Source organism: Protopterus annectens, chromosome 12.part0 (assembly GCF_019279795.1).
Source record: "Protopterus annectens isolate FY-2018-M chromosome 12.part0, PAN1.0, whole genome shotgun sequence".
Taxonomy (NCBI): domain Eukaryota; kingdom Metazoa; phylum Chordata; order Ceratodontiformes; family Protopteridae; genus Protopterus; species Protopterus annectens.
The window spans coordinates 153,432,495-153,458,645 of NC_056746.1; the positions used below are offsets into that span (position 1 = coordinate 153,432,495).

The following is a 26,151-nucleotide window of genomic DNA, read 5'->3' on the forward strand; positions in this document are numbered from 1 at the left end:
TCCATTATACAAAAATGGTACTTCCTATTCTGAAAAGAAAATCCACCCAGGAGAAGTATTCCCTTCCCCTCAAAAAACAAATTCATCTCCTACCACAAAGTCTTGATAGAACTTCTAAACCTAGGCGCCATAGAACCTGTACCCCCAGATCAGGAAGGAAAATGATTCTACTCCCGTCTCTTCCTGGTCCCCAAACATGATGGCCCTTGGAGACCCATTTTAGATCTCTCTCTTCTAAACCTACACCTTCAGGTACCCTCTTTCAAGATGCTGTCGCTACCCACTCTGCTGCCTCTTATTCCAGCAAAGACCTTTATGGCCACCCTGGACCTAAAAGAAGCCTACCTTCACATACCCATCAGGACATCCCACAGACAATTTCTACATTTCTCTGGGCCATCCTCTCATTTCCAATTTACTGCCATGCCCTTTGGTTTATCCACCGCCCCTCGAGTCTTTACAAAGTGCCTAGCCCAAGTCATAGCCTTCTGCAGAATGCAGGGAATCCAGATTTACCCTTATCTGGACAACATCTTAATACTGGCAGAGTCCAAAGATACCGTCTCAAGGCATCTGCACTTCACCATGTCCCTTCTGCAAAATCTAGGGTTTGCCATCAACCTCTGAAAGTCTTCCTTGAACCCAGGCCAGGACAAGATTTTCCTAGGCTGCAGAATCAGGATGGACAAAATGAAGGCCCTTCTCCCACAGGACAAGGTTCTATCCCTGACTTCCCACTTTTAGGAAACCTCTATTCCCAAAAGGTGATGGCAAGGCAATTCCTTCATCTCCTGGGCTTAATGACAACCATCCCATGCTACCACTGGCCAGAATGCATATGCGCAAGCTACAGTGATACCGCATAAACATTTGGTCCCAATACCCGCATCCCTTAGAACAGGAGAATTCCCCTCCTTCCCTGTCTGAAGCAAGAAATCAACTGGTGGATCCAGCAAGTCCATCTAAACCCAGGACTTCCAATGCAACCACCCACCCCAACCCAAACAATGCATACAGATGCCCCAGATTCAGGTTGGGGTGCAATTCTGGCATCCTACAGGGTCCAGGAAAATTGGCACCCTTCTCTACAGAGCAAGCACATCAATATCAGGGAAATGGCCGCTGTTTTCCTAGCCTTAAAGACCGTTATTCCCCTTCTGGTTCCAGGGGTACTCCGCATAGTGACAGACAGCACCACGGTTATGTGGTATCTCAATAAACAGGGAGGAACAAAGGCCTACCAGCTGTGCAGGCTGACACTGCTGATATGAGACCTAGTCTGTTACCACAACCTGGTCCTGCAGGAGACCTACATCCTGTTGCAGGACAAGCAAGCAGATCTCCTAAGCAGGACATCCTGACCACAGCATGAATGGATGCTGGACAGGGGGATCTTCCTAGACATAGTCCACCAGTGGGGTACTCCACAAATTGACCTGTTTGCCTCCCCCCAAAACAGGCAGCTGAAGACCTTCTGCTCAAAGATGCACTCCACTGTAGCATGGAGAGTGGATGCTTTCAGCATCTCTTGGGAGGGGAAGTTTCTTTATGCCTTCCCCCCTTTCCAGTGATCCAGAAAGTCCTCCTGAAAATACAGAAGGACAAACCAAAAATCTTGTTAGTGTCTCCCTACTGGCCAAGGCAGCACTGGTTCCCTCTACTTCTCAATGTATCCAAAGGCAATCACTACTAGTTAGCCTACAAGGTGGACCTACTGACACAAGACAAAGGAACTCTCCCTCATCCACACTTGCAGATGTTATCCCTGACTTTGTGGGTGATAAACTTTTGATCCCCTTCAGACATTACTACTCAGAGGATGTGCTTTCAGTCCTGAGGGAGGCAAGGAAACCTACCACCAGAAAATCTTACCTAGCTAAGTGGGAAAGATTTGCTAAGTGGTGTCTGGACAAGGGAAGGGAGCCTTGTTTGGCAGATGTCCCTTTGTTCTTACTTATGTGTGTCAGCAGAATAAAAGCAGACTTTTATACTCTTCAGTGAAAGTACACCTTTCTGCTTATGAACCTGCTTGCCCCTGGATCCTCCTATGCTAGCCTAGCTAACCCAGCACCCTTTCGAACCAGCTGGGTCTTCTGCTTACAGATGTGTACTTGGAAAACTATTCTGCTGGTGGCTATCACTTCAGCCAGAAGGGCCTCAGAGCTGCAGGCCTTAATGGCCTGCCCTCCCTACACCACCTTCTACAAAGACAGTCAACCTGTGAACCAATCCCTTCTTTATGCCCAAGGTGGTCAATGACTTGTCTCCAAACCAATCTATCCACTTTCTTTCCCTCACCCACTAATGAAGGGGAGAGGATACTGCACTCCTTGGATGTGCACAGGCAACTTAGATTCTACCTGGACAAAACCAGAACCATAAGGATATCTAAGGAGCTCTTGGTCTCCTTTCACCCCAAGCCCTGGGCAAGGCAGTCTCCAAACAAACCATCGCTTGCTGAATCAGGAAAACTATTTGTCTCTGTTAGTGTCACCATGGAAAAAACCCTTCAGTGGGAGTAAAGGCCCATTCCACTAGGGCGGTGGCCACCTCCAAGGCATTCATGAAAGGTCTGGACACTGTATCCATCATGGTAGCAGCCACTTGGTCCACTATCCACACTTTCACCAAACATTACAAACTGGACCAAGTTTCCAGAGCTAGGGCAGGATTCGCCAGGGCCATCCTACAAGGCTTTGTAGAATCCTCTTCAGCATCCACCTCCCTTTCAAGCATCTCAGCTGTGGTACTTTCCCGCAACTAGAATACTGTAACATAGGAATAGAAGGACATAGAAAAGTTGTGTAAAATCTTACCATAACTATAGCTGTCCTGCTCTTCCATGTTGCAGTATTCCTTCCCACCCACCATTACCCCCTATACCTTCTCCTTTAGTCCCAACTAAGTCCTGGATCTAAATATAGCTACTAAAGGACACCATGGCCACACATCTGTCCCCACTGGCATTCCTCCTGCTGGACCACCTTCTCTGCTTGCTGGCCTTTAAGTTCTGAGGATTGTGCGTGCAGATGTCACATTTAAGGCCCCTGGTTTATGGCCTTGCGTCTGATGTCCCATGCATGCTGCAACAGCCAAGCTGAAGCTTTTGTATAGGAGCCGACATACGAGTCGCCTGAGGGCAGAAATCCCACAACTAGAATACTGCAACATGGAAGAGAAGGACATCTATGGTTATGGTAAGATTTTACACAACTATTCTTTCTTCATCGACAGTGGATTCCATTCCAGACCTCTTGTCACACTGTCAGGGTTGTTTCATCTGGATATTGCAGGCCTCAAACTTGACCACATGGTTTCTCCAATTCCAATAATGGCTAGACTTCCAAGGCTTTCCTCCCCAGTTCACCAAATAATTTTTTGTCTCACAAACCTTATTCTAGGAAGATTTATAAGAGTAGATGGAAGAGGTCTTCTTTTTGGGCATATCAGAGAGAGTTGGATCCTTTCACTGCTCCACTCCTTGCTGTTTTAGATTTCCTTGCTTCCATCTTTCATAGCAGGGCAAGTTTCTCCACCATCAGAGTTCAGTTAGCAGCCATCTCCCATTACTACATCAGATATAATCTTTCTCCTTTGGCTTCATCTAAGTTATGTAAGCCCTTTCTGAAAGTTACTTTCATACTTAGACCCCCAGTTAGGGACCCCACTCCATTTTGAGACCTGACTTTGGTATTACAGACTTTGGTGTATTCATTTTTTGAAACATCAGCTAAAGTAGACCTTAAATTTCATTTTGTTTACTGGGAAAGTCTGACTTGGAACGAAGCCAGTTTTCAGTGGAGGTCTGGGGACAAACACTCCAACTGCATGTCTTTGAAATGTGGGAGGAAACCAGAGCACCCAGAGGAAACCCACACAAACACAGGGAGGACATGCAGACTCCACACACAAGGCACTCCACCTGAGAATCGAAATGGAGAACCTCTAGCTGTGAGGTGACAACACTACCACTGCACCACCACGCCATCCAAAATGACATCATCAGATTTAAAAGTTATGTACTCACCATAACTATGCATCTGTGTTGTTCATTTTCATTCTTCCTCAACTCCCCCCTCCTTTCCCCCCTATCCATGTCTTTGGTAGAGACCTAACAGAATTGTTCCTAGAACCATAGTTCCTGTTCAAGCTCCTGATCTTTCAGCTATCACGTTTCTGTTATAGTAATATTGGGATACTTTGTTGTGATGTTGTATAATAGCAGCAAACTCGATCTGAGGTAACCTAGTGGTCAGGGGCATTAATGGTAAGGGAGGAGCTTGAGAATTGGATCCCAGAATCTAGAGAAAGTGACTGAGTCGGATCTGAGGATTGGATCTGAACCCATTTGTTGAGGATGAATGAAAATGGACAAAACGGATGCATAGTTATGGTGAGGTGCATAACGTTTATTTATTCATGTTTTCAATGTTTCTTAGCTACTTCTGTAATGTAGTGCTTGCACAATCCCCAGTGCAACAGTCTTTCCACATTATCGTGCCTTTCACTACACAGTCTCTCTGCCATGAGTGTATCACAAACAGCAACAGGATTTGCAAGCATTTCCAGTCTTGATTTATGGAACCTGCACTTGTCCATTTCAACAATGTTTTTAATAGACTTGTAAACCAGTGTGTACGTAGTCCACTTTCCTAGGCTACCATTACTAACCTTTCATCTTTTGGTTGCATTTCATCTCTTTAACCAGTCCTGGGTCAGATCTTGGTTAAATTGAGGTTGTTCCAGAAGATCTATGTATTTGCCATTATATTTGTTTTTTCCATTTTTTTTCTCTCGTCTGATCCTTTTTCTTTATATTATTTTATTTTGTTTTGGTTTTGTTTTTTGCCACATTCAGTTGCTGAATATTTTTTTTGTCTACTTCTGGTTTGATTTCCATTCCCACTTTATTCCAGAATGCTTCTGCTAAACCAAGCGAAGATGTCATGTTAGACTTCTCATGTTTTAAAACTTTTACTTTATTTGGATCTGATGAGGTCAACAGACCTATGGAGTCCCATGATTACAGATCTGTACATGTAATCAATTTCTAGGAAGCGATACCTCCTTCAGAATGAAGAGTACATAATTTTGGTGTACACTGATTTTTTTATATACTATTTGATAAGCATGAAGCATTTTTGTTTTTTGTGCCCAATTGATTCACTAGTTTCTGGGACCAGTCAGTAACCCCAAAGCCGTAAGTAAGAACAGGAGAAGTTTGATTTATAGCTTGAACTTTATTCCTAAATGTCACAACAGTTTTCTATGTTAATTTTAGCTTCCTGAAGTATTCCTTACTTGGCTATATTCTTGTTTGTTCACATTTTATTGCTGACCCTTCATTTATTCCCAAAGATTTATACACTTACTCCTGCTCAAGTTCCTTTATAGCCACTTCCTGTCCCAAGTTGATATTTTCTTGGGACTGCAGCTTTCTTTTGTTAAATTTTGCTTTTGCACATTTATCAAGGCCAAATGTCATTGTATCATTTGAAAAAATGTTACCATTTATAGTTGAGCTTTTAACCCCTCTTCTGATGAACTATATACACAGTTTTAAGTCATCCACAAACAGTAGATGAGAGGTCTTTTAAACAAGGTTGGTTTCTGGGAGCCAAATTGTAACCGCACCGTAATCTCTTAAGTAAACAGCTAAACAGGTTAAGGCAAAGCCAAAACAACAAAAGTAACAAAGAATTACCATGGAATATCCTCCACTGATTTTGTATCCCTGTGCTAATAGTTTGCTGTTGGTTCTGGTTAAACTGCAAACTGGCTTGCCACTGGTTTATGGTTAGTGTAATGTAATTGCTTAACACAGCATGCATTCTGAAGTGCATGAAACATGACCTGTCAGGCCTGCTAAAATCTGTTTAATCATGCCTTCCAGACAGGTTTTGTGCACAATGAATGGAGGAAAGTAGTTATCCCTTTGCACAAAAGGGGGATTTCCCTGGACGTGGGGAAACTACAGACCCATAAGTTTGACTAATTATGCAAGAATATGAAAAGAATTATGGCTCTGATGAACAGTACACATGAAGTCTGCAAGTGCTGGACCATACCTGTTTTGGTTTTGTCAAAGGCAGGTCAGACACACTTAACCTGGTGAACAAGGTTTATTTCTACCAGGGCAATTGCAACATGAGCACGGTCATGCTGCATCAACTCCAAAGCTATGGATGCTTTGCCGGACGTGGCCTGCATCTGTCATCCCTGGGTTTCTGGGTACTGGCTAAGGCTCTTGCCACCCCTATAGTGCCTTTTTAGGCAGTGTCTCAAAGACCAAATTACCACCATAACAGCTATAAATAAATGTACACTGAGGGTCATGCTGCTCAGCACTAGAAGTCTAAATCTCAAGATGCACTTGCTCGAAGCACTCCTCAAAATAGAGAACGTCAACATTTATGGTGCAACAGAGACCTGGTTTAAAGCGGCAGAAAGCACCCCTGCCCTACCAGGCTATAACTCATTCCACACCTTTCGGCCTTGAAACATGGACCGAAGCTCCAAAGGTGGTGGTGTCTCCATCTTCATAAAGGATATGCACACCTCCAGACTAGTAGCCCAGCATAACTCATCTGAGATACTTCAGGTACAATTAACATTGGGTAAGATGGCAATCCAGGTCATAGCCTGCTATAGGTCCCCAACCATGTCCCCAGACTCTCACTCCATGTTCCTAAGCACCCTGGAATCTATCAAGGTCCAACCCAACACTCTCATACTAGGAGACTTCAACTACCCCTCCATCAATTGGGAAAATTAATCAAGCAACAATACACTGGCCCAACGCTTCCTGGAATTCATCAATTCCAATGCCCTGGACCAGCTCATTCTGACCCCCACTAGAGGAAGCAACATCCTTGACGTGGTTATTACTAACATGGGCGACCATTGCTCTACACCAGTAGTCAATCCCTCCATGGTCAGAACTGACCACAAACTAATCACCATGGAAATCCACAACTTACCCACACCTTCCACAAAGGTAACCACCTTGAAAAACCTCTCCAAAGCTGACTTTGGGCTCCTAAAAACAGAGGTGGCTAACTTCATGGCACCCATGCCAGTGGAAAATAGCTGCATGACTGCCAAATTGTACACCAATGCACTGTATGAACGTGTACATAAATGCATGGAACTAGCCATACCCAACAGAACGAAGACACTCTCCTCCAAAAAAGGAGGCCAATCTGGTGGTCCCCTGCCATTAATAAACTCTAAAACAGAAGGAAGAAACTGTTGCAGAAAAAGGTGAAGTTCCAAGACTGGAAAAAACTCCTTTATTAGCCTCAACAAAAAGTTGGGATCCCACATCAAATCCTCCAAAGCCAGCTATGAAAGCAGAATTGCGGCAGACACTAAAAACAATCACAAAGCCTTCTATAGTTATATCAAGAACCTCCATGGCAATACCCAGATTTGCTCTGAGATACTGCACAGTGGTACTCCAATACTGAGCCAACAGATATTGCCAACATACTGGCCAACAGATTCAGTGTCAACTTGACCCCCCCCCCCCAAAAGACCAATCACAATTCTGGAAGAATGCCAGTCACCCAGCATTACTGCAGCACAGGTTAAAGCTGCATTTTCCAAGGCCAAGAATACAGCTTCCATGGGGCCCGATAATATCCATCTGTGTTCTACATGAACTACAAAGTGAACTTGCACCACATCTGTGTGCCCTGTTAAGTCACAGCCTCACCTCAGGCTTTGTCCCTACTGAAAGGTGCACTGCTGCAGTCATCCCTCTCCATAAAGGGGAAGCAGCTACAGACACTGGGAATTATCGCCCCATTAGCCTGATACGTAAAGCTGTGGAGTGCATCATCATGGACCTGATTAACAAAGATATAGGAAATATCCAAACTCTAGACCCCACACAATTTGGCTTTGTGAAAGAGAGATCATGCCTGCTCAACCTGGTTGACTTCTTTGAGCCAGTCACCAAGACTGTGGATGAAGGTAAGGCAGTGCATACAGCCTGCCTCGATCTGGCCAAGGCCTTTGATACCATTCCTCACTCGAGAATTATTGATAAACCCACCAAACTAGGCATCAACTCCTATATCACTATGTGGGTTGCAAATTGGCTCACAGATGGAGTCCACTACTTTCACACTGTGTGTTCTAAGTCAGACTGCTGACCAGTCATGAGTGGAGTCCAACAGGGATCGATCCTGGGTCCTCTTCTGTTCGGCATCTACTTCTCAGAAGTCCAAGCCAACACAAAGGGACTCTGGCTGATCAAGTTCACAGATGACTGCAAGCTGGGAGCCATTATTAACTCCCCAAGTGATGCAGACATCCTACAGAAAGGCCTCACTGAGACCAATGACTGGTGTCGAAACCATGGCCTTAAGCTTAATGCCAAAAATTGCATTGTCATCCCCTTTAGTAAAAACTCAGTTTCCACTAATTATTACATCGGTGGGAGCCAGCTGAGCACTGAAGATGTTATAAGAAATCTGGGGATGTAGGTTGACAGCAACCTCTCCTTCGACCACCACATTGCCACTGTGGTCAGAAAGTCCTTCTGTGTGGCACATCTCATTACCAAGGGTTTTGCATCCAGGAAGAAAGAAGCCATCGTCTCTCTCTACTCTTCCTCATTAGACCAATCATTGAGTATAATGCCTCATGCCTCATTTGGCATGTACCTCAATAGACACATGCAACAGCTGGAGAGGCCACAGAAGTACCTCACAAAGAGGATCCTAGGCATTTAACACATGTCCTACACAGATGGACTCAAAAGACTCCAGCTATTCTCTGTCTCATATCGCCTACTTAGAGGTGATCTCTGCTTGACTTTCAAAGCCCTGTCTGACCCAGCTCTGTTAGAAATGCTACATCTAAAGAAATCCCAATCCCTCCACATCACATGCTCCAGAGACCTCAATCTTATTACCACGATCAACAGAACATGCTGGAGGGACAGGTTCCTCACCCAGAGACTGCCCATGCTATGGAATAGACTTTCCACACGTGTCATGCAGAGCACCCCGCTGTCCCTCTTAAAGAGAAATCTTGATGAGTGGGAGGACTATAGAAAGTTCACCCCGGGGATCACTCCAGTGGCTCTACTTGATAGAGGTACTGGGAACTAACATTGGGCGGCACGATGATAGGGCTCTTCTATGGGCTACGCTTGTAAAGGCTCCAAGGTCATTAGCTTAGTACACACTATGAACCTATGACAAGGGCAAACAGTGGGCACTGCTCACCTTGCCCTGGTCAAGGTGTTCAATGCAAAGTTGGGCATAAAGCCATACGTCACCTGATGGTTAGCCAGCTGGCTCACTGATAAGGACTCAAGAAGTAAGGATAGGGGAATCTACCTCCACAAAGAGGTCAGTCATAAGTAAAGACCCACGAGATAAGTGCTGGGGCCTCTTCTTTTAACATGTACTTCTCTGAAGTCTTGGCAAATGTCAAGGAACTCTGGTGAACAAAGTTTGCAGATGACTGCAAACGTGGCATGGTCATTGACTCATCTAAAGGTGCAGATGCCCTTCAAAAGGGGCTGCTGCAGGCAAACAACTGGTGCCAGAGCTATGGACTAAAACTCAGTGCAAAAGAAATGCATAATAAAACCCATTGGAAAAATGGCCACCCCTAAAATTTATCACATTGATAAGCTACCTCTAAAAGTAGCCCCTGAAATTTATCACATTGATACCCTACCTCTAAAAGTAGACCTAGTGGTCAAGTTTCTGGAAATGCATGTTGATAGCAGCTAATGTTTGGCCACCACTTGTTTACTGCGGTGAGAAAATCATTTTATATTGCACAATGCATTCTGGTCCCAGGATGTCATTGCTCTCATCAGACCAATCACGGAGTACAATACTCATCTGCAAAACAAATAGTATCAGAAATACCCATTTGTAAGACCTAAATCTCATCTAAAACCTAAACAGAACATGTTACAGGGGACACGCATGTGTCTCAAGGATTAACCCTTCTCTGGAACAGAGAATCTAAGCTCATCCCTAACTGTAACTTAAAAAGATAGATGGGAAACTACAATTTTATCCCAGTTTGGCAGCTTTGGCCCTGATAGACAGGAGCAGCCTGTGAACTCTGGATATCATAATGGTAAAGCTTTGTGGGATATTGACATGACCAATGTTTTGGTAAATTTGGGGTAAGCTTGGTTAGGCTTAAAATGGCTCTTAGGCCAATAGCCTAGTAACCACCTATAAACTTATAAGAGTTTGAAGAGCCACTTTGTTCGAATCATATACTGGAAAATTCGAGTTTTATATAAAGGCCATCAGGTCTTATTTCTAGCCAAAATAATGTCTAGATGAAAACAATGTTTTCCAAAAAAGAAATAAGATGATCATAGTCAGTTGCTGCATGTACTATTAATGTTTTCATTTGCCATTTACTTCATAGCTTCCTTCCTCATACGCTCTTCATTTGTTCTTGCCAGTGTTCTGCCCTGATCCAGATTTGTGCGTCATCCCTCTAGCATACCTTTTGTGCACAGTATTCCCCAAAGCCACTTTATATATTCACTTTAAGCAGGTCTGGTTTCTTACTGTCTTCTTAATTTCTTCAGTTGTAGTATGGCTATGCAACACCTATACCTTGCCCACCTTCTATCTTTTGCCCTTACCCCTACCATGTACTGGTTTTCATCACCACTGATTCTGCTGTCCCTGTTTTGCTGTTCAGCTGTGCCTGTTGCTAGTTTGGATGCATCTGATTTTGAGCTTTAGATAACCTCTGCAATGACAAAGTGAAATTAGAACATGAAGCCCCTACAGTTAGTTGGAAACACAGCCACTGTTTAGATTTGCAAAAGAAAAATTAACAACTGCATTCTGTGACTCTTGAAAACTAATGTTTCATTTCACAATGTCAGTGTCCCTCCCACTTCCATCCATGCAGGAAGCTGTGTTCCCAGTATTATACAAATTCTGCTGTCAATGCATTTGGGGTATTGAAAGATACCCCACTATCTTGATGTATTTTAATATATTTTAAGTTTTGTCCAAACATGTGAAAACCATGATATGTTCATTTTCACTTTAATGAATTGTGAGACTCCCTCAAATTGTATTAAAAAAGAAATTGTATTTTTGGTAGCAAATTACAGCAGGCAAGCTTTTACTTCTGTTGCAATCACTTGTTTAAAATACATTAGCTACTATTCCTTGGGTTTGTATAGTTTCATTGACATTTTAGTTATTCTTTTTCTTCCTTGCCCTGTTTTCTTACATTCTGCTTTTTCTCTCTTTATATACTTTCTCTGCCTTTCATTTTGTCTTTCAGCCATCCATATTCCCTTGATTGTAAGTTTCATGTGTATTTTTCTATGTATAATAAACTTAAGGCATTGTTGCATGTATGACTTCTTGGTAGAATATATAAATCACTTCCACTGTGAGTGGATAAATGCAAATTCATGGAGTCTCAACTCCCTATAATTCAACAACCTGATGAAAAGAACTGCAAGAAAACACTGCAGTGTTGTTTGCAGTTGGGGCAAGCCCTTTTGCACCCCTCGTGGGGGGGGGGTGTGTGCTCTCCTCCCTACACATCCTAAATTATATATTTTGAAGAACTCTGTAGCACTGTAAAAGAGGAAGGGGCAAACACCTGGACATAGCACTTAGTGCCTGCACAATCCTCTGACAATGCTTTTTAATGGGAATGTCTGCATTGTCAGGGAACTGAGTTGTGGCCAGCTGAGGCTCAAGGAAACTGCATTTGTCAAGCAGTAGTGTTGCCATTTTTAAATCACTGCCACTGTTAAAAAGTTGAGTTTGTTACTTGTTAGCAAATTGCTCATTTTTTTTTCTTTTAGAACCTGTATACTGGTATTATGTTAAAGAACATCTAAATCGCCATGAACTGAGCCGTTTCTACTCCCTGAAGACCATCACCACAGATGTTGGACGAGCACGGGCCTGGTTACGATGTGCACTAAATGAGCATTCACTTGAAAGATACATGCATATGCTTCTTGCAGATCGAAACCGATTGAGGTAAAGGTGATCAGGGCATTTGAGCTCTGTACATAGTAGTTGTTAGCTGTTTATTGTGTAACCAAAATGCAGGAGCTGTGCTCATTTGTGAAGAAGACAGCGTACTGTTAGACAACACTTTACCAGACCAGGTTGATTTTCAGGGCAATTGCAGCATGAGTAGAGTTGTTTATTTGGCCAAATGTGATTCTTGTCCTGCTTGTTATTTTGGCAAGACTGAAAGGGCCCTTAAAAAAGAATATACAAGCATTTGTATGACATTAGGAAAAAAACAGTAAAAATGCATTATATAAATATTCTTTGATTTTGTAGCCACTTCAGGAAGTTTTTATTTGGTATTTTGGACATTATTGAGCCTAGTTTGAGAGGTCGTGCATGGGAACCTACCTTGAATTTAGAGAATTTTATTGGCAGATTAGGTTGGACACCACCCACAAACCTGGCATTAAGAATTCAATTTCCATTTACCCAGTTTTAAAATTGAGTGCTGTTAAGCTTTAACTTTTCATAAATGCACAGCTGTCGATGTGTTGTTAAAACTTGTGTACATTATTTGGTAGGCTTTTATAATTCTGTATACTTATGTATGTTTTTACCTACCTTCATCACATTCATATTGTATGGTCAAAATTTTTTTTTGTGTGGTCAGTGATTTATGTATATCTAATTAGTTCACAACATATTACAATTTTTATATTTTTATGTTCTTGTACTAGGACTTTAAGGAAATTAGGTTATTAAGCAAAGTCTTGGTATTTAAATCAACATATGAGTGATTAGATTGTTCTGAAGGAGACCATTATATCATTACCTGGACAAAAGCGCTCAACATTTTTAAATTTTTAATGGATTAAAGTTTTTTATTAACTTGTATATTGGTCCTTTCTTCTTTTGGAATGTTGTACCACTTGAGATTTAGTGCTGTCTTAGCCTTCTGAGTCGCATATTCTTTGGTTTTTCTAGTAAGTCGCAGCAGTATTTACATTAATGGAGCATTCTGAAGCATATGGCTGGTGATTGTTTCATTTATGCCACAACCCTGCTTGGAAGTTATACTTATTTTGCACAGTATGTTTAAAGACTATAATCTTTTGCTCTGTGTTTTAGTTATTGTTATTTAAACTGTATTACGTTTATATTTCATTACTAAATTTTATCCAGTCAGTGTAAGCTTTGCCTGCTCAACAGTTTAATTTATAATTTGACTGTGATACCAGACTTTACTGCTTCAGTCTGTTTTTTTTTTTTTTAACTGTTACCATGTGTATTTACTGTTTTTAATTTGTTTATATTACAGTTTTGGCCTGGGTCAAAACTGAAAGGGGCTCAGGGCCAATTCACTTACCTGGTTAACAAACAAACAAGCAAATAAATAAATAAGTAAATGATGACACTAAAATGTGTAAAAACTCTTACTGATCACCCAGTAGCAGAGTACAGCATATATAAAAGTTCAGCGTACATTTTATAAGTATTATGACTGAATGTATAGCCATGCATGTGTACAGTGTTTGGTGCAATGGGCAAAAAACACTGATCATGTGCAGTGTTGATTGACAAAAGTGCCATCAAGACTGCATTCATTGTGTTTTTGTGAGAGGTGGGGAGGTATGGTTCATCAATAATTAGTTGGATTCCCATGTATAAGTAATAGAAGATCATCCAGGGAGGATAGTATTAGAAACCGATGAACAGGTTATTAATCTATATTATCATATAATATGTTGTATGTATGTGACTTTAAATTGATTTCAACACTGCTTTTGTGATTCAGGCTGGTACAGGCTAAATTAGATATCCTTGAGTATGTAACTGAATGTGTTGTACACTGAATAGCTTATGCTGATACAAGGACCATCTCTAGGAACAAGCTGTGCACAATGTGCATAAAACAATGCAAGAAGAAGAAACAAAAAGATAGGTGACGTGGTAATTCCATTTGGGGGCGAGACAAAGAGAATAAATGGAAGTGCACATGAAAAGAAACATTAAACAATCCTTTATGAAAATATGCCGATAATATCTAGACCTCTCATTATGTATAATTTAGTTTATAATCATGCTGTGCTTAATAACATGCTATTTAGGATCCCTCTTCAGAGTTGTACTTGTAGCGTGCACTAAAAACTGTCGTTGCTGCATCAACTCCAGTTCTCAACACACTACTTGCAGTACTTGGCTCCCATTTGTATAATAATGCCTATTGCCCACCTGGGAGGGCATTGTTTTGCTTCGAAAACGGGCTGTGTGACAAATTGTTTTGTATTTTTTTCTGTTACTATATATCAGTGTCAGTGGCCCAACATGTAGAACACTTACCTTTGGTGTAGAAAGCTGTGGGTTCTATTCCCATGTCGGGTAGATTGATTACTGATACTGTAATGTAACATAAAGAGGGTACTGCATTCTTCACTGTGCTATCTTTTAGATGAAATGTTAAATCGAGGCCCCATCTGCTTGAGTTGGTGGTAGCTCGGATGTAAAAGATATCACGTCAACTATCGAAAATATTAGAATTCCTTTATTTATGCACATATTTTCATATATATGTACATACTTACAAATTTATACAATCGTTTAAATCAATTTCATTTTCATATTTTACACGGTAGAACTTGCCATTTCTATACAGTCACCTTCCGCTCCTTTTTCCATAACCATAATCTAATTTTCATCAGTATTAGTGGCAATATCCAGTTTCCATTAAACATGATTTCATTAATTATTTTATTCCATAATACTCACATTACGTAAAATACTTTACCTAAATCTATTTTCAGATTTTTGCTTATATTTTCATAATATCCATATTCAATCGTGTCTATCCTCATCATTTCGAAATTTTCAAAAAAAATTCTATATACTATTTATTCCATTGTTTTTTACCCCTCTCACATTTTAGGAAAAACTCTTCTGTTTCTTCTTCTCTACAATACAAGCATATCCTTTGACTTTTCTTTTTATAAGGCATATTTGCCTTAATGGGTAATTTCTTTATTTCCAGTCTCCAACAAAAAAAAATCTTGGCATTCAGCATTATATCTATACCACTTGTTTCTTCTTTTAATTGCTTTAATATTTACATCTGGAACATTTTCCCATGGATTAATACAATATTTTTTATAGAATATTACTGTGCCATGTTCTTCTATCTATTTTCACTTCATCATTCTTTGTTTTCCACATTCTTATCTTTTGCTGATAATTTTCTATTTCTTCCTTAAAACATTTTTTGTTTTATTATTTCTTATATTTTCCTAATTGTTTTCATTTAAGCAGTTTAGTACCTTATATATTTAATGAAACAGCATGAACTATTAGATTAATCCTACCTAAACCTCATCCTTCCTTATTCATATACAACACACCACTTTAACAGGATTTAGTCTCAATCCCTATATAAAGGAGAAGAATATTTCTAGTAGAAAGTTTTTCATGTATTCTAAGATTCATGACAGCACTGGATAAATATTTGACTTAAATACACTTTTTACATGCTAATCTGTACATTTTCCATAATATACAAATATTGGTAATTTCCCCTATTATTATATCTGATGTTGATCTTCATTCATTCCTTACATGTGGGTTCGGAACCGTGCCGTTTTTTCTAAGCCCATGCCAGCCAGAAAATTCTCGAGCTAAGTCTTACCCATAGTGTACCTCTCCACATTACCTCAGATCTCGTTTGCCACATACAAAACAAGATGCGTCAGACCAGCATCTCAGCTAGGTGACTAATTTAATACTTGGGCTACTGTTGGCCGAAGGTGGAGAAGAGGCGGAAGGCATGGCCGAAGGCAGGAAGAGAGGAGAAAGGCTAGGACTTTGGTGGTGAGGGTTGGAACTTTGAATGTTGGCAGTATGACTGGTATAGGGAGAGAGCTAGCTGATATGATGGACAGAAGGAAGGTTGGTATATTGTTTGTGCAAGAGACCAGATGGAAGGGGAGTAAGGCTAGTTGTATCGGAGGTGGGTTCAAATTGTTCTATCATGGTGTGCATGGGAGGAGAAATGGTGTAGGAGTTATTCTGAAGCAACAGTATGCTAAGAGTGTTTTGGAAGTGAAAAGAGTGTCGGATAGAGTGATGTTTATGAAGCTGGAAATTGATGGTGTAATGATGAATGTTGTTAGTGCATATGCTCCACAAGTTGGTGTGCAATGGATGAGAAAGAAAAATTTTGGAGTGAAGTGGATGAAGTGGTGATGACTGTATCCAAGGGTGAGAGAGTGGTGATTGGAGCAGATTTCATTGGGCATGTTGGTGACGGGAACAGAGGGGATGAAGAAGTTATGGGTAGGTATGGTGTTAACGGAATGCAGAGGGTCAGATGGTAGTGGTGTTTGCAAAAAGGATGGACATGGCTGTGGTGAACACGTATTTTAACAAGAGGGAAGAGCATAGGGTGACATACAAGAGTGGAGGAAGATGCACACAGGTGGATTATATCTTATGTAGGAGGGCCAGTTTGAAGGAGATTGGAGACTGTAAAGTGGTGACCGGAGAAAGTGTAATTAGGCAGCATAGGATGGTGGTTTGTAGGATGACGTTGGTGATCAAGAAGAGAAAGAGGAGTGTGAGGGCAGCACCAAGGATCAGATGGTGGAAATTGAAAAAGGGTAATTGTGAGGTGGAGTTCAGGGATGAGTTAAGACAGGCACTGGGTGGCAGTGAAGAGTTACCAAATAGCTGGGTAACTACAGCAGAGATAGTAAGGGAGACTGCTGGAAAGGTGCTTGGTATCACATCTGGACAGAGGAAGGACAATGACAAGGAGACATGGTGGTGAAATGAGGAAGTACAGGAGAGTATACAGACAAAGAGGTTGGCAAAGAAGAAGTGGGATTGTCAGAGAGATGAAGAAAGTAGACAGGAGTATAAGGAGATGAAGTGCATGGCAAAGAGAGAGGTGGCGAAGGCTAAGGATAAGGCATATGAATAGTTGTATGAAAGGTTGGACACTAAGGAGGGAGAAAAGGACCTGTACCGATTGGCTAGACAGAGGGACCAAGCTAGGAAAGATGTGCAGCAGGTAAAGGTGATAAAGGATAATGAGAGAAACATACAAGTGAGGAGAGTGCGTTGAGGAGATGGAAAGAGTACTTTGAGGGGTTGATGAATGAAGAGAATGAGAGGGAGAGAAGGTTGGATTATGTAGGGATAGTGAATCATGAAGTACATTGGATTAGCAAGGAGGAAGTAAGGATAGCTATGAAGAGAATGAAGAATGGAAAGGCTGTTGGTCCAGATGACATACCTGTGGAAGCATGGAGGTGTTTAGGTGAAATAGCAGTAGAGTTTTTAACCAGATTGTTTAATGAAATCTTGGAAAGTGAGAGGATGCCTGAGGAATGGAGAAAGTGTTTTGGTACTGATTTTTAAGAATAGGGGTGATGTGCAGATCTGTAGTAACTACAGAGGGATTAAATTGATCAGTCACAGCATGAAGTTATGGGAAAGAGTAGTGGAAGCTAGGTTAAGAAGGGAGGTGATGATTACTGATTAGCAGTATGGTTTCATGCCAGGAAAGAGCACTACAGATGCAATGTTTGCTCTGAGAGTGTTGATGGAGAAGTACAGAGAAGGTCAGAAGGAGTTGCATTGTGTTTTTGTAGACTTGGAGAAATCATATGACAGGGTGCCTAGAGAGGAGTTGTGGTATTGTATGAGGAAGTCAGGAGTGTCAGAGAAGTATGTAAGAGTGGTACAGGATATGTACGAGGGTAGTGTGACAGCGGAGAGGTCTGTGGTGGGAGTGACTGATGCGTTTAAGGTGGAGGTGGGGTTACATCAAGGATCAGCTCTGAGCCCTTTCTTATTTGCAGTGGTGATGGACAGGTTAACAGACGAGATCAGACAGGGAGTCCCCGTGGACTATGATGTTTGCAGATGACATTGTGATCTGTAGTGAGAGTAGGGAACAGGTGGAGGAGGCCCTGGAGAGATGGAGATATGCTCTAGAGAGAAGAGGAATGAAGGTCAGCAGGACTAAGACAGAATATATGTGTGTGAATGAGGGGGAGGATAGAGGAATGGTGAGGATGCAAGGAGTAGAAGTGGCGAAGGTGGAGGAGTTTAAATACTTGGGGTCAATAGTTCAGAGTAACGGTGAGTGTGGAAGAGAGGTGAAGGAAGAGAGTACAGGCAGGATGGAGTGGGTGGAGAAGAGTGTCAGGAGTGATTTGTGACAGATGAGTACCTGTAAGAGTGAAAGGAAAGGTCTACAAGAGGGGTAGTGAGACCAGCTATGTTATATGGGTTGGAGACAGTGGCACTGACAAAAAGGCAGGAGTTTGATCTGGATGTGGCAGAGTTAAAGGTAAGATTTGCACTGGGTGTGACGAGGGTGGACAGGATTAGGAATAAGTATATTAGAGGGTCAGCCCAGGTTGGAAGGTTTGGAGACAAAGCCAGAGAGGCAAGATTACGTTGGTTTGGACATGTGCTGAGGAGGGATGCTGAGTATATTGGGAAAAGATGTTGAGGATGAAGCTGCCAGGTAACAGGAAAAGAGGAAGACCTAAGATAAGGTTTATGGATGTGGTGAGAGAGGACATGCAGGTGGTTGGTGCGACAGAGCAAGATGCAGAGGACAGGAAGAAGTGGAAACTGGTGATCCGCTGTAGCGACCCCTAACTGGAACAGCTGAAGATGATGATGAAGTTTCTAAAATATATATATATATATATATATATATATATATATATATATATATATATATATATTTACTAAAGTTTTCGCTAGTCACCTTTTTTCTTCTTGTCGAACCCTTTTTCTTGGTGTCTCTCCAACTTTTTCCCATTTTCCACTTCTACCAGTCTGGTATTCTTCGTAGCATTGTTGGTACTTCTTTTCTGTTTTACCCATACAGGTATGTCTTTTACCATAGCTGGTATTTACCCTTTCTCTTTTTCTATCTAAAAAAAAAAAAAGTTGAATTTATGTGTGTGTGTGTGTGTATATATATATATATATATATGTATATATGTATATATATATATATATATATATGTATATATATATATATATATATGTATATATGTATATATATATATATATATATATATGTATATATATATATATATATGTGTATATATATATATATATATATATATATATATATATATATACACATATATATATATATATATATGTGTGTGTATATATATATATATATATATATATATATATATATATATATATATATATATATATATATATAGATATAATATGGTTTACTGTTGAAAATCGAGCGGCACTTGGACAGTCGGATAGTCGAGCGTATAAGGTAAACAAGGATGTCGAAGACAAAATAATCAATCTAGGAACGGTTTTAACATGGGTCGAGGTAGGTGTTCAGTATTATTCCCTACTACAAACATCTTCCCTACCTCGACCCATGTTAAAACTGTTCCTAGATTGATTATTTTGTCTTCGACATTTTTGTTTACGACCTTATACGTTCGACTAACCGACTGTCGCCCAAGTGCCGTTCGCATTTTCAATAGTAAACCTATATATATATATATATATATATATATATATATATATATCCTGTTTAGTGTTCATTGTTTGTTGTTGTTGAACTCCTTAATATGTTAGATAAGAAAGGAGCTACTGGCTTTAAGAGATATGTTAAATGTGTCAGGAAAATGCCAAATGTGGACAGCTATGTTTCATGTGTGTATTGTTTGGGGGGTGCCTCACGTCTCTGAGAAAAAAAAACCCTTGTAACATTTAGCCCACATATGCTCGCAAGTGTAAAAATAAACTTATGCTTACTGGCTTACTGAAATCTCTTTTTGCGGAGGCAATCTCTGAGTCAGAGGCCTCACCGCCTCCCAAGAAAGAAGACAAAAAGAGGAGCAAGTCTTTACCCTATTAGCCACATGAGGCAAAAATACCTGAACCGAAACCTAAGCTTCCTAAGTTATCTCATAAAGAGTCGTCTGCTCCGAGGCCTAAACAACCAACCTCAGCTCCCGACTTCGGCTCCAAAAGACCCTACTCTGTCGGCGCCGTCCATCCCCTCTTCAGCACAGATCACTTTGACTGCACTGGCCACGGCACCGACAACAACTGTAATATCTACTTCAGCAATGACTCACCTTTCTCTGCCAACAATAGTCATCTCAGATCCGACCACTTTCCCGCTCCCTGAACTTCATGCTGGTCATTTGGCCTTGGCACAGAGAGGTGATACACTTCCTAGGACCAGATATTCCCTCTCGGTGGACCCCTTCTATGGCCAACAGTACAGACCCTTTCTGGAATGCCCTGTTTCACCATCGGGGTTATCCACTCTTTCCTCCAAGAGTCTGTTGGATTTGGACTTAGTGAGATTGGTGGACCAGCTATTAGTGGCCAGAGGCATTACTACACCAGTTAAACCCTCACTCCATTTCGGAGCCGGGGGTTCTGCTCCAAGGACTGCACAATATTTTCTTCCTTTGACCTCCTTGCAGGTTTTGGAACACTTGTCACTGACTGGAACCCCAGTTCTAGCTGCCTCAGCAACGGTGGTAGATCTAACCTCTGTGCCAAAGACTTCTCTTTGGCCTGAGTCTACTTCAGAGCTAGGCCATCGTCTGGTTGGAGACTGGCCTGTCAGCACTGTGTACCCAGGTACGGCGCCTACCTTTCCTATGTCGACCTTGGTGCTGGCCGCCTTGGGAGGCCCATCTCATCCTGTGGCTTCCTCCTTGGCGGTGGATCCTTCGGGGCAGGGTTTGACCCATGTTCCGAGTTTGTCTTTTTTGGTTCTGGGCTCCCATCCCTCCTTGGGGGGGGGGGGTACTGCCTTCCAAGTGATGGAGAGAGCACTAGCCTCTGCAGGTTTATAGTTTGATCGATCAGTACTGGAGATACTCCCTCATCCTGTCTTTGCCCACAGCTACTGCAACTCACTGCCATTGGACACCAGGTTTAGGAGGCTCAAGACATTCTTCAACAGTGTTTCCCCCTTTGCAGGTTCTCCTCTGATGTTCCCCTGAAGGAGGCTCCTCACAAGAGAACATGCAAGAAGCATGTTAATTCCCCAGAGGAATCATTGACCAAAGATACAGACTACGTTGACTGGGAAGGGACCCCATGTTCGCCCACTGATGATGTCTCCTTTGCAGACATCTTGGAGATCCTTAAACAGTGGGGTGATTGGAAGTCCAACATGCCTTTCTCTAAGAACATATTCTTGGAGGCTTTCCAGGCCCAGCCCTCTACCTCCTGGGTGACCCCACCCCTGCAGATGAGCTCATCCAGTTTATCGTGGAGCGGGCATGGAAAACACCTGATGCCATTGAACCAATTCCCTATAGGCCAGATGAGATCCTATCACCTCCTGCAGATAGTCCTCACTGGTCCAAGGGCCTCCCAGTGGATGCTATGGTTGTGGCTGCAGCCACAAAAAAGGAGCTCACCAAAAAGACCACTGCTGTCCATCCCCTGAACAGGGAGTCTTGGGCGATAGGCTTGGGAAGTGGCTCTTTTCTTCAGTGACCTTTGCTATTAGGTTTATGAACTATTTGGCACATTTTACGCGACTTCAGAGACTTAATTATGGAACTGTCAGAAACCCTGGCAGGAGCAGTCTCTGATGAGGTGTGAGACAAAGTCTCCTCACAGCTTGCTACGCTGGAATCCATTTCGAATTTGTCCATGAGGTTGATTTCCCACTCAATTGAAGGGGCGGCGAGAGCAGCAGGCACTGGTGGCGTGGCTAGATGCCATGCCTGGATGCGGTCATGTGATTTCATGGACCCTTTCAAGTCTTCCTTCCTTAATGCCCCCATAGAGGCCTCATCTCTGTTTGGCCCTAAGGTTAAGGATACGTTGGCCAGGTGTGAGAAGGATGGTAAGACCTTGTCTGCTGTGGTCCATTTTCCCACTCCTCAGAGACCCTATTCCAGGCACCAGAGGAGTGGGAAAATGTGGTACAAAAAATCCCAAGGGCCTTTCCGTAACACGTGGTGAATTTCCCCCTGGGGCAGAGGGGTTAATGCAAACAGAAGATGCTCCTTCAGAGGCAGAGGGGAGTCCATGTAACTAGGGATCCAGGGATTCTTTCTCTGGGCAACGCTATCAGCGCTCCTGAAGAGTGGCAGAATTGCTTGCGTCTGGAAGCAGTCGGGGGTCTTCTCTCTGTGCACCACTTTGCCTGGTATGAAATAACTACAGATTTTTTGGGTGCAGACAGTAATAACCAGAGGAACTCACATTCCCTTCAACTCAATGCCAAAGCCTATAAGGTGCATTCCCGATGTTCCACCCAGTCAAAGGGAATTTGCAGCTATAGAAATTCAAACAGTCCCTCCAGACCAGATAGAATCCAGTTTTTATGTAAGATTCTTTTTAATGCCAAAACAAACAGGGGACTGGAGGCCAATTCTGGAACTCAGCATCCTAAAACCTTTGTCAAAAAAGTAAAGTTCCGGATGGTCACAGTACAGTCTATACTCCCTTTTTTGGGAAAAGACGATTGGATGTGCTCTATAGATCTTCAGGATGTGTATTACCACATAAAAATAGACAATGATCCAGAAGATTTCTCCGCTTTCTACTGGGAGCCAATCATTACCATCTTCGAGCACTGCCCTTTGGTCTCTCTACAGCCCCCAGAGTGTTTACCAAATGCATGGCAGTGGTGACAGCTCACTTGAGACTGCAAGGATTCCACGTGTTTTCATATCTGGATGATTGGCTCCTTACCGCCCCAACCAAGCATTAACTTTTGTCAGTGATTCATCATACCCAAAAACAAAGCACCAAGAAGAGGCAAAAAATAAACTTAGCGTACTGTAGTTTATTGTCCGCTTTCATCCGTAGACTTCATCAGAATACAAAAAACAGTGAACTCACTAGCACATATATAACAACCCTAATTAAACAATTAAGAATCAATTAAACCATTTAACATTTAAAGAAACAAGTTCAGGTAAAAAAAGAATTAAAATCAGTGGATTTGTTAACAGACAATTCCCTATATTTTAAAAAGCATTTGACGTTGATCATATCATTAAGACCAGGGTGAACATCAGAGTTAAGTCTGATCTGCCATAATGTTTCACGCTGTTCTAAGTAGTTCTTGTATTCTGGCGAAGTCTACGGATGAAAGCGGACAATAAACTACAGTACGCTAAGTTTATTTTTTGCCTCTTCTTGGTGCTTTGTTTTTGGTTTATTTGCGAGATTTTTTTGTGTGATTCATCATACCCGACAACTTCTGAATAATCTCAGCAGAACAGTGAACGAGAGCTAATGCAAACTTACGCCTTCTACAATATATAGGGGCGGAATTCAAAACACAGATTTGTCGAGTGTTCCTTCCCCCTCACAGGCGACAGAGACTAAGACTGCAGCTCCAAGTGATATTGAACCAGACAAAAGTGTTGGCCCAAGCAGTTCTTCAACTCTTAGGATCCATGGCAGCATCCATTACGATGGTTCCATTAGCGAGATTGCACATGAGGCTTCGCCAGTGGCTATTAACACAATGGTTCCCCTTTGACCTACCCATGTCTTACCAAATCAGGACAACCAATCAGTGCAAGCAAGATCTTCTGTGAAGAATTAGGCTAGACCAAAACCTATGGAGCTGTCCTTTCTCCCCTTCATAACCCAAAGCCATAGTGGCCACGGATACCTCCTTGATGGGGTGGGGGGGGGCATTATCAGGGACAGACGGTCCAAGACACTTGGTCACCCTTGGAGGTCAATGTTCTAAAACTGAGGGCAGTGCTTCTTGCGTTGCAAGCATTCCACTCTGATCTCCCTTCAGGAAAGATTGCCATTCAGTCAGACAACATGTCCAGAGTCTGGTACATAAACAAATAGGAGGAACCAGATCCTACCCATTATGTCGAGAAGCCATGAGAATCTGGCAATGTGTGATGGCTTCCAATCGCTTTCTAATAGCAATGCACATTCCCAGGGATTCCAACGTGATTGCAGACAAGTTGAGCAGATGCATTTTCCTGCCTCATGAGTGGTCCTTCAGTACTACAGTAGTAACAGAGATTTTCAGTTGCTGGGGCCAGCTTTGCTGTGACCTGTTCACTTCTCCTGCAGATCACAAATGCAGCAGCTACTTTGCCCCAACTCCCCTGCAGGGGGAGTACCAGAGGAACGCTCTTCTACATGATTGGCCTACGGGTCTTCTCTACGCTTATCCTCCACTCCCCCTGATCCCACGATTCCTGCAGAAGACTTTTCAGTTGAGCAGCAGAGTAATCCTCATTGCTCCATACTGGCCTTGACAAATTTGGTTCCCCTTCATATGACCTCATCTTATTCATCAACCCTGAATTCTGGAGCCAACTCTAGACTTGGTATCACATCCACAGGCTCTGCTTCACCAAATATAGCGAGCCTCAAGCTGACAGCTTGGTTTCTCCACTTCAATTGATTGCCAGGCAAAGTAACCTGTCCTCTCCTGTCCATCATATACTTCTGGTTTCTCATAAACCATCCACCAGGAGGCTTTACTTTAGTAAATGGAAGCGATTCTCTGTCTGGTGTTGCAAATAGGAAATAAGTCCCTTTTTGGCACAAATATCTACAGTCTTAAAATATCTGTCTAACCTACTTGAATCCGGAGCTGCAGCGTCTTCATTCATAGTCCATCTCTGTGCAATATCTAACTACAATAATGGTTTTGATGGCTTCTCTCTAATTTCTCATCGACTATGTACAAATTTTCTGAAGGGAGTCCTGCATATCATGCCCCCTTTGAAGCAACCAATTGAGCCTTGGGACTTGACCTTGGTCCCCCAGTCCTTAACCAGTTCCCCCTTCGAGCTTGCAGCCAACTGTGATCTGAAATTCTTGTCTTGGAAAACCTTGTTCGTGGCAGCCATTACATCAGCTAGACATATTTTAGAACTACAAGCTTTGTGTGTGAAATGTCCAAATCTAGTTTTTCATAAAGACAGAATATCCCTATGAACAAATCCCTCCTTTTTACCAATAGTTATTTCTGACCTAACCATTAACCAAATGATAAACCTACCAGTTTTCTTTCCAAACTTTTCTAATAAAGGGGAGTATACTTTTCATTTGCTCAATGTCCACAGACAATTACACTTTTACCTTGATAGGACAAAATCTGTAGAAAAGTCTGAGCAACTTTTCATCTCCTATTCTGGTCCCAAAATGGGAAAGTCATTTTCTAAGGTTACCTTATCTAAATGGTTAAGAGATTGCATCACCTACATATACCATAATAACAAAGTTGCTATTCGTTCTAGGATTAAAGCACATTCTACAAGGTCAGTGTCAAATTCTGTAGCTTTCCATGCAAGGGTTTTTGTGGGTGACATTTGTGCAGCAGTAGCACGGGCCTCTTCTCATACCTTTATCACACATTACAAATTGGACATAGTCTCCAGGGAAGAGCTACCTTTGGTTCAGTGGTACTCAGGGACATTCTTCCATAAGGCCTCCAAGGAAACAAGGTAGCTAGGGACTCTTTCCCACATATAAGGAATGAATGAAGATTAACAACATCAGATTAAGAAGTTACTTCTTACCATAATGTTCCATCTGTGTTGTTGATTTCCATTCATTACAACCCCCCACCATCCCCCTCCTAAGACTCTTGGAGGTTCACTTACGATCCTTTACGCTTGATAAGGAAGTTGCTCAGAGAAAGCCTCTGGTTTCTCTCTCTAATCTGTCCTGTCTTCTAGGCAAACTTGATCTGAGGTAATGTTGAGAGGGGCACTATAGGCAAGACTTAGCTCAAGAGTTTTCTGGCTGGTGCGGGCTTGGAAAAACAGCTGAGTCAGAACCGAGAATCTGTTCCGAACCCACATGTAATGAATGAATGAAGATCAGCAACACAGATGGAATGTTATGGTAAGACATAACTTCTTTATCCCATGCCTTCTTATTTTCTTCTTTATCAAAATGTATACCTAAAACAGATATTTCTTTCATAGAAAAGTATACAGGTGCTATTTTTATTGCATCACACATTCTTTTACTTTTTTCTTTAGTAAGCGTTGTTCCGCTCTCCTTTAAACTTTCCACTAAATAGATAACTTCTGTTATCCACTTTCTATATTAGTTGTGATAATAGTATCATCTGCATATGACATCATAACTGGAATTTCAGCTTCCGTTTGAATTTTATAATTTG

The 26,151-nt window shown here is 41.9% G+C and overlaps 1 protein-coding gene across 1 annotated transcript in view; it reads left to right on the forward strand.

Annotated features, from left to right (window-relative positions):
• The window catches only part of SNX29 (sorting nexin 29), a 3,382,132-nt gene that overhangs the window by 301,891 nt on the left and 3,054,090 nt on the right, over nt 1-26,151 (forward strand). The window contains exon 5 of the mRNA XM_044089182.1: nt 11,834-12,014. Within this exon, the coding sequence (XP_043945117.1) occupies nt 11,834-12,014 (181 nt within the window). The remainder of the gene's footprint in view (nt 1-11,833; nt 12,015-26,151) is intronic.